Source organism: Periplaneta americana, chromosome 11, assembly GCF_040183065.1.
Source record: "Periplaneta americana isolate PAMFEO1 chromosome 11, P.americana_PAMFEO1_priV1, whole genome shotgun sequence".
NCBI classification, from domain to species: Eukaryota; Metazoa; Arthropoda; class Insecta; order Blattodea; family Blattidae; genus Periplaneta; species Periplaneta americana.
This window is the reverse complement of record NC_091127.1, coordinates 179,007,052-179,026,051: the sequence shown is the minus strand read 5'-3', so window position 1 is coordinate 179,026,051 and position 19,000 is coordinate 179,007,052. Positions and strand designations below refer to the sequence as shown.

The following is a 19,000-nucleotide window of genomic DNA, read 5'->3' as shown; positions in this document are numbered from 1 at the left end:
AGAAGCTCAATGCAGTGACATAACCTATTTCGCTAACTCTTCAGAATTTAATTTACTCTTTCTGATTATGTAACTCTAGTATAGCTAGCAATGTTAGCAGAAGTTACAAACGAATTAATGTATGTATGGATTTTATTGTTGCTAATATGTTGGTTGTCATGGTGAGAGTGATTTCAAACATTTTAATTCACTGCTGTGAATAAAGCCACTGTTTAGGCTGCTAAGGACGGGAAAAAAAGACCAATTTAGATACCACTTATGGATATAATTGAATTTCACAGAGTCTTGAGACCGATGTTTCAGTTTGTTTAACAAAAAGTGGAATAATTATGCCCAACTCCTATCAGTTATTATCAGGCTTAAATGGGTTCCCCTCCCAAAAAAAGAAAAAGAATAAAGCAAAACAAAAAACAAGCTATTAATTGGAAGATAGTTTGTCTTCCTCAAAGAAAGTAAATATAAACACAATTATGAAAGAAAAATATTCTCCAGAGCTCCATTTTAACATCATTCTGATTGTAAACTAATCTGATGAACGCAACTTAGTTTGTGCCTACTCGGCAATTAACACATTTTCCAGAAAAGTTACAGTGCAAATTTAACAACTCACTGTTCTTAGCTAAAACTTTCCTAAGAGTTCGATTATGAGGGGAACGATCATCTCTTCTACCGGGTTGTTATTTGCCAGATGTTATGGCAGTGGCGTATACTGGTTAAAGAGTTTGGGCTACCGCTGACCCTATTATTACACAAAATATATCTAACAATTACTTTAATTTTAATTACTGTGGTAAAACTAATAATACAAAATTATTACATTATGTTATATTATAAACTTTTTCTTTTGTAATTTCCTTGGGCTACCGCCGGTAGCACCGGTAGCCCGCAAAATACGCCCCTGTGTTATGGTACATTGGATGACTGGGATATGCGCAGTGGAAGACTTACAAATAAATAGTGTGAATTTTTGTAACAGATATAATTAACAAATAACAGATAACAATTACATGAATGATAGAATGAAAATAACTTGTAGATATGAAGTTAAGTGAACGAAAGATATTGCAAGTTAATCTCAATAACCAATAAACCAATCACTGAATCGTCGAGACTTTAACTAAACTGGGCCAATGTGCCTACAAGTCATTATACAATCTGATTAACCAATTCCCAATAACAGGTTGCTGACCTATTAAGTGTTTACCCGTTGGAACATTCTCTCAATATATATAGCCAACAACACATAAACTTTAACATGAATGCCCAGTCAGTATGCTAACTCATAACACATGCCCCATTAAATTACAGTTACCATGAAATGCAACAACCAAATTCAACGTACACATTGACTCAGTATTTCACAAAGAATTTAACCCAATACAAACTGTCACATGACTGATCAATATACAGATAACTAATTAAACATATGTCTCACATAAATTCTGCACATAGTACTGATAATAATCTCTGTACCTTACAATCAAATAATGCCCAAAAGAGAGAGAGAAAGATATACGATAGATAATATGTAACCGACGATAGTTTCAAAATACGAATACTCGTTTGAATAGCAACAGAAACTCAATACATTCGGATTCCTGAATACCAGCGTGTGGAAACTAATGATAACCAATATGGAGTAGCAAGTACTAGAATAATTACGAGAACCATACTATTCTAGTTCATTACACCGCCTATTACGATGTAAGCAAAGAGATCGTAATCACCACGATATCACCAAAACTGTCTTGGAATTTCAATTCAACCTCACACATCAAAATTATATCTCTTCACGTAACCCCAACCACTTAAACCAAGACGTATAATCAGCGAGTGATTTCCATACACGATCCACCAATATACTGCAAACACATACAACCAAATATAAAAATAATATCACAAGCCTAATTTAACTACTCCAATAACAAATCTGATACAAACTTATCGTAGCACTGAATCCGAAATATATTCGGAACAAGGTTTCATGTAATCCATGGATTTCTAAGTGAAATATAATGAAGCACAATTCTCGAACAATCTAACACATCGACTTAAGTCGCAAAGTGTACTTTACAATTCAACCCCTGCTTCCGGAGTGTAGTAGTCTGTATGAGTCCTAGCTCCTGAGTAAATTTGTCGGTACGCACCCTGGTTCCTGAGTAAAGTTGTCGGTACGCGCGTTGATTCCTGAGTAAACTCAAATATATCTGAGCATAGCCAAGTAACCTCGCCTTCCCTCTCTCTTTTGTCTGACGAAACCAACTAGCCAATAGCAAAATTTAGGTATGAAAATGAAAGGAAATAGTAGTGCTATCTATGATATGTTGTCTGAGTCCACTCTGTCGGGCGAAGTGACGTACTAGGTGGATGACTGGCGCGTCGAGCTCGGCTCAATTACTTTCAATCATTTTTTTTAAACACACTGTATAAATTGTCATTAATATTCCTTACAATGACATAATGTCATGAGTACATTTCACTAAACCTAGTTTCTGCGGTATGTAGTCAAGAACTTGTTCTTTCCTCTCAGGAAAACCACTCTGTCCTCACCAGACATGTAATCTGTGCCCCTAAAACTGAAAATAAATATTATAAATATTACAGATGTCTCAGGAGGAATGTAAAATACTTTGGGATAATGTAGTTTGGATCAATTTACATTGATTTATATACCGGTACCTATGTCATAAATATAACGGTTGGGGAGTAATTAAAAGGAGAAATACTGGGACGTCTTGTGGTTCCATGTACTATACTCGATGTGTTACGCCAGATCTTCAACACTGACAGCATCTGAGCTTTGCAACACACACGAATGAATAAACGTTCACTTAATTTAATTCGTGTATTTGCACAGTGCAGACATACTTTCTGTTTATGGATTTTGTGATGGCTGCTGTTGAGGAATACAAACGACGTTTTCCCAATCGAAATGTTTCATCTAGCTATGTGATTTCTCATGTTTACTGGATGTTACCTGAAACTGGCAAGCTACCAGGTGTTTCATTGAGGTCGGGAAGAGAACCGATATCAGTACCTGATATGAACTTATAGTTCATGGAATCCATAAGGACAACCTTAATATTTGTCTGGTGTAATTATTTTATTCTCTTACTGAGTTTGTACTTAATTATGAAATAAACCTATTGGAACAGCACAAGGTGCAGAATTTTCAATAATGTGTCATAACACAATGTTCTAAAACACTGAAATGTCTATAATGCCTCTCTCCATTTAAGTTCGCTCATAAGTAACTTCTGAACCGTTACATTTCGGACATAAGTATTGTGACAGTGACGTGAGATTCGAACTCACGACCAGCGTCCCGCAAGAAAGCAGATCTCGCGGGGACGGCGCGCGGCGGAGAGAAGTAAGGGGAAAGGCCCTATGCGGCAAGAGAGTGGAGAGAGAGTGCGCGCGCATCTGGTGCTGGTAGAGAGGAGAGGGCTCTGGATTTTTCTGGAGTGCCATCTCTAGAGACGCGTGGAACTTTCGAGGCTACGTCGCTGTGGTTATAAATTACGGACGCGAAGGAACGACAGCAGTTTTCAGTTGATTAGTGAGCCAGTCAGTGAGAAAGCCAGAGCAAGCAAGCCAGTCTTGTGTACCGGAGTTCGACTCGAGTGTGCGTTCGCAACTGCGTCAGCATCTGAAGGCCTGAGTTCGAGTGCAGTGGACTGCAGTTGGAGGGACCTGAGTTCGAGTGCAGTGGACCGCAGTTGGAGGGACCTGAGTTCGAGTACAGCGAACTGTCTCTGAAGGTCTGTGGTTCGAGATACTGTGAACTCGAGTGACTGAGATAGAAGAACTGTGAACTGAGAACTGATAGTTCTGATTTGTAAATAGTGCTTTGTAAATATTAGTTAAGATTAACAGTTCATTGTTGTTCGTAATAGTCAAGTATATTGTCATTGTCGTCGGTGGAGTGCTATAACGAATACTGTGTTGAGTGAAAATCCAATTGTTGACGAGAGCGTTTAAGGCGAATTGTAGAAAGGAATTATTGTTGTGGCGAATAAATTACATTGTTGTTACTAATAGAATTCACAGTATATTAGGCTACATCGATGTAGATTAATCCAAACTACATTATCCTAAAGTATTTTACATTCCTTCTAAGACACTCTGTATAACCGAAAATGGTGAAAAGATGAGCTGAATTTTCTACCGCTAAACCTTGAAACATTACTTCAAGTCACACCTAATAATAATCCATAGGAGTTGGGCTGTAATTGTTTAATTTTTTGTTAAGCAAACTGAAAAATCAGTCTCAAAAGTTCATTTTAGCATTATTCAGGGAAAAAAAATCTCACTGGGATGAGGCTCGAACCTGCTTCTTTCCACATGACACGCAGATGCTTCTGAGCTACTGACACGAGACGAAAGGCCACTCTTCCGAGTAGCATGTCGATTTCCTTACAAATGCTTTTGTGTGATCTCCAAGAATTGACCCATTTCTTTTTCTCGTATGTATTATATGTTCCTAAAGACTGTTCACATAGGAATTTAGATGGAATTACATTACTAATTTTTATTGACACAACGAAAAAAAAGGTCTAAGGTCAATAGCTAGATTCTCACCAACTTAAGACAGAATATAGAAAATACGAATTGCTGGTCTAACATCACATTTGTGTAAGAAGTACTGTAGTTGTATATAATGCTTATTTAATTGTGTTTGTAAAGTGTTTATTATTTTACAGGAATGAGAGTTCCCTTCTTAAGAGTTGGATGGAATCGTCAGTTCCTCATGATGAAAGAATTTGGTTTTGTATATGATGCGTCTATGGTGGCACCTTTCTCAGATCCTCCACTATGGCCGTATACTCTAGATCACAAGATACCACATCAGTGTACTGGAAACAATCAGCGTTGCCCATCTCGTTCCTATCCTGGTATCTGGGAGATCGTTATGAATCAACTAGCTGTAGAGGTATTATAGCAATTTTATTGTAATTTATATTTATAGACGAGTTTTAAGAAAATAATATACGTCTAATACATGTAGATATTTCTGGAAAGTTTTTCTTCCCTCGACTTAAAAATCTTCAAATTAGTTTTCTTACGAAACTATGTGTCCAAATATTTAGCGTGAATATGTGAACATTTTTCAATTAAGTATATACAATGTAAATGCGAAAACATAAGTATATCAAAATATTTACTTAGCATTCAATAAATTAAAGGAAATCTTAGATTTATCTGCATATGGGAGAGTGCACTTACATTTTCCATAAGAAGAAAAAATCTTTGCGAATTGTAATTGTAATTTTGAGAAAAGTTAAACAAATCATTTTAATAAGTAACTTTAATTTTATTTGAAATTATTGAAATTTTAACTTCATATGAACTTAAGCTGACCATATGTCCATTTTGAACAGGACAGTTTTTGTTGTGCTTAGACCTCAGCTTTCTTTGTGCTCATGTTGGGCTAGATGAACGACGCTCTATCGAGCTTGTATTGTGCTGCCATATAATATGTTCACAGCCTAACCCAACTCAACTTAGCCGAAATAAGGAGAGGTTTAAATTCTCTCGTTTTTTTTTTTGTTTTTTTTTTTTTTGTATTTAATTGATACTACATAATAATTCAGTAGGTAATAACTTTCGAAGTTCCATGTTTCTCAACCAAAAGAGATGATTCTCCACTTCAGCATACAAACTGCTTGTCAGAAAATGATGCACTAGTATGTCAGAAACATTGAGATATCAACATTTACTTACCAGTACGTTGAATTTAATTCTTTAACTCCTCGCATTCTAAGTCTAGTATCTTAGAAACATTGAGATATCAACCACTGAGTCATAACAATTGACTTACCAGTACGTTGAATTTAATTCCTTAACTCCTCGTATTCTAATTCTAGTATGTCAGAAACATTAAGATGTCAACCATCGAGTCATAACAACAGACTTATCAGTACGTTGAATTTAGTTCTTGAACTCCTCGCATTCTAATTCTAGTATGTCAGAAACATTGATATGTCAACCACTGAGTCATAACAATTGACTTACCAGTACGTTGAATTTAATTCCTTAACTCCTCGTATTCTAATTCTAGTATGTCAGAAACATTGAGATATCAGCCACCGAGTCATAACAATTGACTTACCAGTACGTTGAATTTAATTCCTTAACTCCTCGTATTCTAATTCTAATATGTCAGAAACATTGAGATATCAACCACTGAGTCATAACAATTGACTTACCAGTACGTTGAATTTGTCTTAACATGACTCTTAACAATTCTTACTTGCACGTTGAATTTAATTCTTTAACTCTTCGCATTCTAATTTTATAATTTTCCCATTTTCTTTTTCAATTTCTGTAGAGTAACACATATTACTAATTTATGAAACTGAATGTGAAATTCGGTGGCACCAGTTTTCTCAGTCAGTTTTGTTAATGAATTCATACCAAAATATATTAAAGATATTCTATGGTACTAAAACATGCATTATTTATTGCACCATTTACTCAGATTATTGTATACCGCTCCATACATTTTGTTTGTCTATTCTAGGGATACACGTGTGCTATGGTGGATAGTTGTCCACCGCACCTTTCAGGTGACGAAGTGTACAACATGCTGACTCATAATTTCAAACGACATTACAACACCAACAGAGCCCCATATGGACTTTACTTCCATACAACCTGGTTCAAAAAGCCAGAATACCTTGCTGCTTTTAAGGTAAATACATACTGGTAATTTATTAATGAGTAATTCAATTTTATGACCTGTCTAGTATAATATCATAATATCTTGATAATATATGTGTTGTGCAATAAGGCAGTGATCAAAAGCAACACTTCATCACATCAGGGTCGCCCATAGGAAATGTTGCCCCCCCCCGCCCCCACAAACATTTGTCATGGCCCCTCACCAATATTTTAATGAATGTTGAATTCTATAATTTAAATACAGTACTAAGACCTTCTTTCTTCGATTTAAAGCAAAAAACGCTTTATTAACATACACGTACTGTGTGTTCAGAACATGAACAATATTCAACATAATAAAAAAAGTTTCTGTAATACACTACAGTAAAAAATAACTTTATTAATGCGACAAATGTGCCTGTTTTTCAGAAAGTAGCTCTCAAATCTGGACTCTGTACTCGATACACATATAGTGGTATAACTTTCAAATTCAGTGAGATTTCTCGTCTTTATTTTGATGGAAATCATAGTCGAGAAGCTTATTTTGCATAAATATGAGGTTGCGAATGTTATCAAAAATTTAAGAGCTTCCTTTGCAAGTTCATGCATTCCTTTGATCCACAACTGGCAACTAGTTTACACTGGGAAAAATCCTAGTTTCAATATTCCATCAGTAGATACGTAGGTCTACATAGGCCTATTTAAATGAATGTTTTCCTTTTTTTAAATTTCAGCCAGTTGAATCCAACTGCATAACAATGCATTTAGTATTCATCTGTGACTGTCGCATTATTTTTAGTGTCTTCTGGAAAATACTCAATAAGCTGTTGTTTAGAATTGTGCAAACTTATTTGCATATTCGTAAAAATTTGCAAATGTACCATAGATAATGTTCCACTTAATACACTGGAATGCATCATACCGGTACCCTTTTTTGTCAAGTGATGTAGACCAAACAGGATTAAAACAAGGTGACGCTCTCTCGCCAGTCTTATTTAATATAGCATTAGAGAAGATAATATGACAGTTAGACTTAATACCAGCTGGAACAAAGCTGGGTTGACAACATAAACTGTTTGCATATGCTGATGATTTATTATTAATAGGAAGAAATGAGCTTGAAATAGGACAGCTATTTATTGAATTAATGGAAAAAGCACGAAACATTGGATTAAATATTAACGAGTGTAAAAGAAACATGGTAATCACTAAAACAAAAAGGATCCCCAATAGCCTTAAAATAAAAAAAATTATACTTTTGAAACAGTCAACCAGTTCAAATATCTTGGTGTTTTGATAGACAATTCTAATGACAGAAAATATGAAATGCTTAACAGACTACATAATGCAAACAAAACTTTTTATGCTGTTCACAAATTATCTTTCCGTTTTTTAACCAGAAATTTAAAAATTATTTTGTACAAAACACTAATCCACCCTGTACTATTATATGGATCGGAAACTATGGAGCTTAACTAAAAAGGAAAAACACATATTAATGATTTTTGAAAACAAAGTGTTGAGGAAAAGTTTTGGTCCAATTTTTGACCCACTGAAATCACCAGAAGATTAAATTGGGCAGGATGTGTTATACATATTGATGACTTCAGCAGCGCAAAATAAATATATATGAACTCCTTTAACAACAGAAGGCCACTGGGAAGATCTCGAAGTAGATGGAAAGATGAAATTCAGAAGGAATGTATGAAATGGGAATTACCAACTGGGAGGAACTAACAAAAGGCAGAACAGAGTGGAAGCGTTTTGTGAAATCAACATGGAGTCGACATACTCCATAATGTCCTTTGATTGATTGATTGATTGATTGATTGATTGATTGATTGATTGATTGATTGATTGATTGATGTAGAATTCAAATTTCTTTATAAACCTTTTCATTTTTACCCCTGGCTGTTATTAATGTTATTATGTTAACATCTTGGCCTTGCAAACTCGTATTATTCAAAGTGTTTTAAGTGTTCAAAAATGTCAGCAAAGTAGGCTACTATACGAGTAAGCGTTGTTCATGTAATATTTCGTGTCATTGTTGCACTATATTTTCTGTTTTGGTCGTTCTTTGGCTGGTTTCCACTAATTTTGAATAACATTATCGTTGTTTTCGATTTTACAGGGATTTTTAGTCTTCGAATATGGTTAAGTGCCCTACCAGTTCGATAGTGGGGGTCGCATATAGAAGTCTCACCCAAAAGTGGGTTGTGCCTTCAAAGAGTTTGGGAACCACTGATGGAATCCATGCACAAATGTAACAGAAATAATCTGGATGACCGAGAAACTGAGTAATATGAACAAAAGAGAGCAGATATTTTTAATCTGATAATTTTTATTCATTGTCCAATGCACTCTTTTAACACTTACAATAACTAAGTAACTTTATGATATCTTTAATGTGTTAGCTTTTGCAATTTACCTGGCTGATTAGTTTCGAAGTGGTATCCTTCACTGTCCGAAACCTAGTGAAGATCCCGCACTGTCTTCTGGTTTCTTGTTGTGATGAGATGTGTTCATGATTGTGTCGAAAATGGTGTGTGTTTTGAAATTCAGTTGAGTGTTCAGAATGTGATGTGATACAAAAACACATCCACATGTGAAGAATTTATAGAATTATATAAATAAAGCAGTTGCTTGTGGGATGTGAAGTCAAAAAATTTGTAAGTTTTAAGATGAGTGATTCTGAAAGTTTACCTTCAGATATTGAAGATGATTACGTTGTAATATTATGTAATACTTAGTTTCAATAAATTTTGAAATATACTTGTTGCTATCATTCATTCTTGAAAACAAGTGGGATAAGAAAAACGAGTGTGGTAATGAATTTCTTATCTTATTTAAAATTAATGGAATAAGACACTATTACGTTATGGATGTAGATAAATAAGCTTCAAACAAGCTTTTTTATTTGTTCAATGTTTCCACTCTATAATAAGTATGGTACGTATCTACATAAAATATTTGTAATATTAGATATACGTTGTCTCCTAGTCATAAGAAAACACGATATCATAGGAAATATGTAATACATACAGTAACATTATAGCATTTCTGAATGCTGCTTGACATAACTGTGTAAGTACGTGTGTGCACAAGCCATCATAAAGCAGATCAAGATGTGAGAGAGGTTCTGACTCTTTCTCTTTCGCCTTTTTTGTGTGTGTGCATGGGTACGTGTGTGTGTTTGCGCATGCGTGCATTTTTCACTTATGTTATACCATACCAAGCTACGACCTAGAAGATCTATTATGCTTACTCTCCAGCTAGGTGCATTCCCATCCCACTTCAGCTGACTACACCAAGGTTCACTGCATAATATCCATGTTTCGAGCAGGTAACCCCACTCGTCCATAGACCAGCCCCCTATGTCGTCGCCAGCCTGCATGCTATGACATGATTGTAAAATGTAGATTGGTTGGAACAGTGTTAATGCCCGATATGAGGAACCGAGAGAACCCTGAGAAAAACTCTAATTGTGACCAGTTTGGTACAAGTGTTACTATGGATTTTTCAATCCCAGAACTGACTGGGACTCGAACCTGGACCGCCTGTGACAGGCCGAAGGTCTGACCACTTAGCAACCATAGGGATTTTCAAGGCATGTAACATTAGAATAGAATCAATCAATCAATCAATCTTCTTAATGTATCCAGCTGTTTGCTAACAACATAAAGTCCACTGTAGTCTATTCAGTTTTTGTTTTTCACGAGAAATGAGGGATATTTTGATCGATGTTCATTATAGATGCTTGCATTAGAATAGAAGTTTAACTTCTAATTTACTATTTTACTCAATAATAAAAAAGACACATTGTATTTCTGCAGTTTAAATATAGCCCTAATCAAGCATTGGTATAACACAAGTACCACTTTGAATATCCCAAATGAAGTCTTCTACTTTGCCTGAAATAGTCTCTATCAGTTCGTGCTGCATATAATTGAATTTATATATCTCTATTTGTATTGTGTTAAATTGTAGCCTATTTGGTTGTCAGATACATTGTATACTGACTGAAGTAGTAGTAGTAGTAGTAGTAGTAGTAGTAATAATAATAATAATAATAATAATAATAATAATAATAATAATAATAATAATAATGATATTGTCTTTTACAGAAATTTTTGGATGAGATGACAAAACTTCCTGATGTATGGTTTGTGACAAATTATCAAGCAATTGAATGGATGAGGAACCCAACACCAATAAACCAACTAAACCAATTTGAACCCTGGAACTGCAAACGACAGGTTTGTATTTTATGTGTGAGTTTGAAAGAAAGAAATAATTAAAAGTAAAATTAAATGTTTTCTCCGTAACATGTCAATGAAAACATGTGGTGTAGGAAAATAAGAGTTTCTACATTTAATCCCTGGCAGAAACAGGAGATAATTTAAGGAAGAGTTAAAAACTTGTACAGTAAAACCTCAACTTTTGAAGGTGATTCAAAGTACAGTACGCGTAACATAAAAATCATATGATTTTCTTTGTTAATTTAAACCTTAATCGAGATAAGACAACAGTAAAAGCTTATCATTTCTCTCTTTTTCAGACTGAAACATTAAGTTGCGACTGATTATACAATAGTTAAATAATTTAAAAGACGTATTGGTCCGACAAGTTAGCATGTAAATGAAATACGTATAAAAAGTCCTTCAATAATTGTCTTATTAACCTAAAGAATGATACAAAAATTACATTAGGATTGTATAAATGACCTAATGTAACTTTTGTATCATTCTTTAGGTTAAAAAGACAGTTATTGAAGGACTTTTTATACTTATTTCACAATAGTTGAATAAGTTTACAGACTTCATATGAAGTTGTGATGAATTTAGTCTAATCTCGTCAAAATTATGTGTGTTCATGTGAACTACACTACCGGTGTACCGGTATTGTTCGGAAATGACTCTCTTCTGATTTACAGTCATTCAAACAACCATCATATCTGCACATCATAGAATATTTTCTAGGTGGCCAAGCAAAACATGGCTTACAGCACTACCTCATATGCATTAGGAACTTTCGGGAAAATTCAAGTAGTGAGAAAACAATAGGATATTCACGTTAGTAATCTGTCACAATGATTGTCTGAAAAATTTCCAAAGAAAAACTAACTGAAAATTTTCCAAAGAAAAACTAAGAGGAAAGAGGTCTATAGAGTGTATTGAGTGGTTTGAACCCGAGAAACATAGTAGGCCTTACCCTCTATTAAGATAGTCTATAGCAGTAGTTTTCAACCTATGGTACGCATACCACTGGTGGTACATGAGACACTGCTGGGTAGCAGGCCTACTAAAAGTATAAAATAAAAATATAAATTCTCATAAAGTATAAAAATATATAACTGTTTCCAGTATATTTTATGGAACACTTCATTGAATAAATTCATAGAGTACGTAGTTGTTTCTTAATTAAACACACCTGAATAAAAGCAATCAATTTATTGGTATTGGATTGTAGAAACGTTTATTATGACCCTAGGAGCGACACATGATGTTTTCCCATAATAAATTTGGTTAATGGTACAGCTAATGTCCTAAATTAGAAATAACAGGGGTGGCTCGTCCATAAGAGCTGCGGAGCTGCAGCACTCCCTGCTTTGACAGGAAAATAAAAATAATATTTATTTTAATTTTTAGAAGAATTGTTACAGCTTTTGTTGGTAAATTGCTTTATATTTCATCTGGCCGGGAATATGTACTATTATCTTATGCATAATCTTTTTGCGCGTCGACTGTATTGGAATTGACACTGCATTCAAAGTCGTCCTGGGATCTGCAGGGTGGTCAGCTCATAGAGAGTGTGTCTTGCTTGGTAAGGGGGTAGAGAGGTGAAGGGGAGCAGAGGAAAACTGCCGCTGTTTAAAACCCATATTTCGATGCAGTGGTTGCAGAGCCAGGCAACAAGGGATCTTTCTTCTCCTCCCACACCGCTATTGTAATGCTGCATCAAATGGATTCTCTATTCCCTTGAAACTTAATGACAAAATGTTTATTTTCTTTTCACATACTTATTGTTGTAGAATCTTATCGAGTTAATATAACGAAATTAATATTCTCTTTTGCCTTATTATTACGTCTATATCCAGCCTCCAGCAGAACCTAATATTTGCCTTAACTCAAAATGATTGCACGAGTAGAATCCTTTTGATATAGCACGTAAAATACGAAAGCGACTTCTTTTCCAGTTTTAGAAAATTGTTGACCATCAGTATATCTGAGTGTTGCTTTGGTGTGACGTCTTAATACCATAACTTAACCAGTGCAAATGTGCAAGCATGAGTGCGTGTGAATTACAGAATATTAATTTTATTTTTCTCATCTTTCCCTTGCGGAGAATATTGATGTAATGAAGTGAAATTAAAGGGTCGTCCGTTACCCGACTTAAATCTTACTTAAGCTTCATCCAGCCGAAATAGTACATATATGTAAGGAAGTATAACAATGAAATTTACGCTAAGCATTTGTGGTTACGTGGATGTGAACAAAAAAAATCTGTATTTTGTTTTCCTTGCCTCCTCTTCGGTGGTGATACTGCATGGACTAGGAGTGGTGTGACAGATTTAGGGCATTTGCCCCTAAAAAGCAAAATGCACGAATCTTCGCAGTCTCACCTGAAAAATGTTGTTTCATTGGCTATGTTACGCAACTCATACTGCTGTGCAATTAAATGAAACGAACAGAACAAACATTCTCAAACATAATCAAGAAGTGAGAAAAAATCGTGAAATTATTAAAAAAAAAATTGATTGTATCAAATTTTGTGGCCAATATGAACTTCCCCTTAGGGGACATGATGAAAAAACGATTCGAAGAACCCTGATGTATTTCGTGGGTTGCTACAATTCGTGAGTAATCTAAACGAGCCTCTCAAAAATTATTTGGAACATGTCACTGTTTAAGGTTATTCTAAGACAATTCAGAATGAACTGGTAGATAGTAAGTTGAGTGTCTGCCGATCTGAAATTCAGACTGAAATCGATGGTATTAGTTTTTCTTAGGGATTAGCAAATGGTCCTACAGACATCTCCTAACTAAGTCAGGAAGTTTTGGTTTTTCGATATGTAGTGCATTTATTTTTGTCCTATACTTATTAGTAATGGTATCAAGAAGTGAAATTTGTATGTACCGAAATCTACTGCAGCTCTCCCAATCCACAAGTTCACGAGCCGCCACTGGTGGTATGTCATTGAAAAAGTTGAGAACTGCTGGTGTATAGTAATACAGTTAAAATGAACTACAATCTACTATAAGCTAAATACATTTTAAAACGTATCTGTAACAGAAGGCTGTCTGATAACACAAGTGTCTCCACTTTTAGAAAACTCCTAAAATTCCTACAATCGTTATCATTAGGATAGATGATTGGAACAACTTCAGAAGTACCGGTACAGTATTTATATAATTTCCTATGGAACTTATCCAGACATTCTAAGAAAACGTTCTCTAGAAAATAGCATGGAAAATTTTTTACATAATTCTTCTTGTACGTATCATAGGAAATTCTAATTCTACTATCTATAATCAATTAATATTTGAGAAGTCTTTTTTGTAGGCAGTAACCATCAGAAGTGAATAAACACACAAATGCAAGAATTTTTGCATCATGTTTTAACACTTTTTACTGTAAATATTACTAGCAAATGAGAAAAAGGAGATAGATAATAACTGGAAATGTATGGTTATATTAAATCAGAAATATCAATAGTTAGTCAATGTGCCAGTAATTCAAATTGTAGCAGTATTTGTACAGTGTGTTCATAGCTCGGCCGGACCACTAAAACATTCAAATTTGAAAATTGTACTTTCAATAATTGTTCCTTTTAAAATTATTCATGTTTATTTTTTATTTCATCATCCTTAAAAGTTTGCTTGTTTATTTCATCATCCCTAATTAAAACTTTTCTAACACTTGTTTATATTATTGAGGTTATGTTATAACGGTCTGGCCGAGCTACGAATGCACTGTATCTGTTGCGCAAAGTAACATTTCAATGAAGCCTAAACTATTGTCTTCATATTCTTCCTAGTACCAGTACTTTGTTGTATACAATAATAATTATTTCATTGCATTAGTACCGGTATTGAATTCTATGACTTTGCTAACAGGTTTTATATGAATCAACTACTGGGTGTTCATTTCAAAGTGTGTCATGACGTCACTGTTGTTGGGTCACCGATTTGAAGCGAGTTTCAGCTTATATGTTAGAGAAGTTGCCTATTATTTAAGGCGTTCTTCAATCTGAACTTGAGAACGTGTACAGTATAACTTGAACGTCGTAACAACAGATGGCGGTCTGTAGCTACGGTCTGTGTGCTACCATAACCTCTTTCGAACTGCGTTTTGCGCCGTCAAGTCGTACGCAGGGTATTTGTTATCATCGGTTGCGTACGGTAACATTCCACAACGCAAATCAAATGCTCTGTGTCCATGTTGACCGTCGAAGTTAATGTCAACAAATACGTAAGTAATCGTCTTAACCCTCTCCCCATATCCCGACAGTACGTATTTCCAAACAGTTCACATTCCTGCCACTACAGGCGTTACCTACGTATCGATACGTACTCTTCAGAATGAACGCCGTACTTCTACCTCATAGGTTATACACCTCTGCGGAAGTGTAGGAAGATTGAATTCTCTAGGCTCATCGGCTAGCCACATGACGGCATACAGCGAGCCATGACACATTTTTAACTGAACACCCAGTATAAGCTGTGTACTACATGATAGATGTAATTTTTTAATTATATATTCTATTTAAGATTTTTTTAATGTTAACGCGAAATTGTAGTATTTAATACTTAGTCAAAAATTCATAACAACAGCTTGCTTGGAAAGGACTTTAGTATACATGTTAAACTACGAACTATCCTTAAAACATGACAAATGTAAATATTTATTACAGTTGGAGTCTAACGAACTTGCCTGCAACATTGGAAAAAGCTGCAAACTGCACAGCAGAGTTTTACAAGCTGATCGCTATTTATACACCTGCTACGAGTGTCCCAAGCAATATCCATGGATAAGAAATGAGTTTGGTCTAGATTAATCTTTAAGTATATTTTTAATTTCATCTCCTCACAGTTTTTTTTTTTACTTACACAGGACTGGACTATAAGAGAAGAGAAAGAGGAATTACTTGAAGTAAATTTTGTAAAAAAAATGAAAACAGAGTGACAAAGTACAAAAAATTAAGCATGACAATGCACAAATACAAATACTGGTTAACTTTTATATTGGTACCGATTTTGAGTCAAAAAACACAGAAATGTTATTATTATGGAGAAAATCTGTTTTTGATTTTACGATTAATCCTAATGTACAAAAACGAAGAACCACTTGTTGAAATGCCTGCAGTCTAAGGCTGAGTGCACAAAGAATCAGACGCGGTGTGGTGTGACGCAACATTTTGTCTGACGGTACTTATCTCCCATTGATTTCATATGATGGGATACACACAGAATCAGACGCGACAAGATGATCGCGAGCGACACGAGGATGACGGCTTGAACTTGGTTGTGAGCAGACAATTTGATGACTGCAACATACTGTGCATGCATGCATCAGGAGCCATGTCCATAATTGCACTCTTCCACTACCTACAGATACTATTGTTGTGTAGTGCACATTATTCATAATGGAGCTCGATGCGGATAAATTAGTTGTTTTAGTACAGAAAAGATATGTTCTGTACAATCCCATTTTGAAACATCACGACAGTAATGTGGTTTCTAAAATGTGGGAGGAAATTGTAAATCAGATGAAAGCATCAGGTAAATAATAATAATAATAATAATAATAATAATAATAATAATAATAATAATAATAATAATAATAATAATAAAAAATTCAAAATTCAAATTTATTTACAATTTACATTTGAATTGAATACATATGAACAGATACCCGAAATGAACATATGCTCGTGCTCGGGTACAGTCCAGTAGTCTACATAAATTTTACAGGGTTCAAATAATAATGCTGATAATATAAATAATAGTAACAATAATAATAATAATAACAACAACAACAACAATAGAATAATCGTGACAGAAATGATACAAAGATTGTAATACAAAATAATTCATCAATAATAATAATAATAATAATAATAATAATAATAACAGTGATAAAACAAAAATATTTACAATAATAAAATAAATACTAAGATGGATAAAATAAAATATAAAACCACTAGCGAGAGTTAACACAACTTAAATAAGCATATAATAACCGGAAAAAATGACGAACTCGAAAATCAACAGAAAAGTTCGTTGTATCGCAGACGACAGCAACCGCCGTATTGACATTGTGTTGTGCATTAATGGTAGTAGGGGGGAGCTGAAAGTCTACGTACATAACTGCCGTTCTCTTCGAATCTTCTCGTACAATCATGGGAAGTTAATGCTGCAAAAACAAAATGTCTACGAGTCAAACTGTTCATTATTACCAGGATAAATACAAATAATACTGAAATATATTAATCAAGTTTCAGTTATAGATCTCTCCTTTTGTGCAAGAGGTATCATATCAAAATATTTTATGAATGGCGGGGAAAATATAAATTTCAAGAACTTTCTAGTGACAAGATATGGAGACAAGTACAATCAAGTGTATCTGTGGCGATGCTAAGGAATCATTTATTGAAGATATAAACTGTTATTAATTAAAAAAATGATCTAATTTATATTTATTACAATGTTTTATCTTATAAGTTACATGCATCAGATAAATACAATAAAAATTAGTACCATATAATGCTAGTAATACTTAAAAAAAAATAATAATAATAAAATTTATCAAATATCATACAAACATTTTCACTTTATTTTTAAACTTAAGAATGTGTAAATTGCTTAGGTCTGGATTATTTTTCAATACTGAATTGTATAGTCTTGGTCCATAATTCCTACTGTGTCTTAATCCAGCTGTAGTGTGGCATTTAGGTTTTGCCAAAAGAGTTGGGACATTTGTTCTGGTGTTATGTATATGTTTTTCAGTTATAAAATTCATTCGATTTTTGTGAAAGTAAGTTAGTAATGTATGTTTATATATTTGCTCAATTTTTAGTACTTGGAATTCAGAATAAATAAATTGTGTCGGATAATCAAGTGGTTTATGCAGACAAATTTTGATGATACTTTTTGTAGTAATATTAATGGAGTTAGGGTAGTCTTTGTCATTCCACCCCATCCTATTATTCCGTATTGAATGACTGATTGAAACAAGGTTAGATAAACAACACAGAGGACATAGATAGGCATATATGTGCAAAGGGTTACAAAGTTGTGAATTGTTTTCCGTAATCTATTACATAAATATGTTACATGTTTATTCCATCTTAAATGTTGATCAATGACAACACCTAAGTATTTTACTTGCGTGGATTCTGTCAAGGTAGAGCAATTACAATCAATCAAGTTTATGTTACTGCAATTGTGTATTTTTAAATTTGTATCCTTATCGAATTTGATTTTTCTCAGACTAAAAGCCGTTAATGTAAAAGGGACTGCAGTTGTTTTTGAAATGTTCAATGAGAGCAAATTTTCATCTAACCATTTCTTAATTATATTTATACCTCTATTAGCATTTAGGTAGGCATCATTCCAATTCGATCCACTAAAAATTACGGCTGTATCATCGGCATATGCAAATATATCTCCAGATGTGTTTCCTATATCAATATTTAGCAAGTCATTGATGTATATTAAAAATAGTAGTGGGCCTAAAACTGTACCTTGTGGCACACCTATATTTATATTACGAATTTCACTGTGTTGGTCGTTAAATTTCGTTAATTGGGATCTGTTGCTTAAGTATGACTTAAATAAATTTAAAGCGATTCCTTTAATACCGTAGGCATGAAGTTTAGAAGTGAGTATATTATGGTCTACAGTATCGAAGGCTTTTTGAATATCTAGAAAAACTCCTAAACATTTTTTACCCGAATCTAATTCTTTGATAATCCTTGATGTTACGTTCATAATAGCGTCGTCCGTGCTCATGTTAGTACGGAAGCCAAACTGCTTTTGACTTAATAGACTGTTTTTTTCTAAGAAATTAATTAGCCTGCTTTTAATACATTTTTCTAATAGTTTAGAGAGACTTGGTAAGAGTGAGATGGGTCTGTAGTTACTGAGATTGTTTCTGTCACCAGATTTGTATATAGGTATTACTACAGCACATTTAAGATCAGTTGGAAATACACCTTGTGATAAACACAAATTAAAGACATGGGTTAGTGGTTTCGATATAGATTCAATAATCATTTTGAGTGTTCTAGTAGTGATACCATCAACACCCGGAGCCACATTATTTTTTAAAGATT

At 34.1% G+C, this 19,000-nt stretch overlaps 1 protein-coding gene across 1 annotated transcript in view; it reads left to right on the top strand.

Annotated features, from left to right (window-relative positions):
* Nucleotides 1-15,860, top strand: part of ChLD3 (Chitin and LDLR binding deacetylase 3) — an 81,693-nt gene extending 65,833 nt beyond the window's left edge. The window contains exons 8-11 of the mRNA XM_069840567.1: nucleotides 4,704-4,933; nucleotides 6,524-6,694; nucleotides 10,788-10,919; nucleotides 15,578-15,860. Coding sequence (XP_069696668.1) covers nucleotides 4,704-4,933; nucleotides 6,524-6,694; nucleotides 10,788-10,919; nucleotides 15,578-15,721 — 677 coding nt within the window. The 3' untranslated portion in view covers nucleotides 15,722-15,860. The remainder of the gene's footprint in view (nucleotides 1-4,703; nucleotides 4,934-6,523; nucleotides 6,695-10,787; nucleotides 10,920-15,577) is intronic.
* The last annotated feature ends 3,140 nt before the right edge of the window (nucleotides 15,861-19,000 follow it).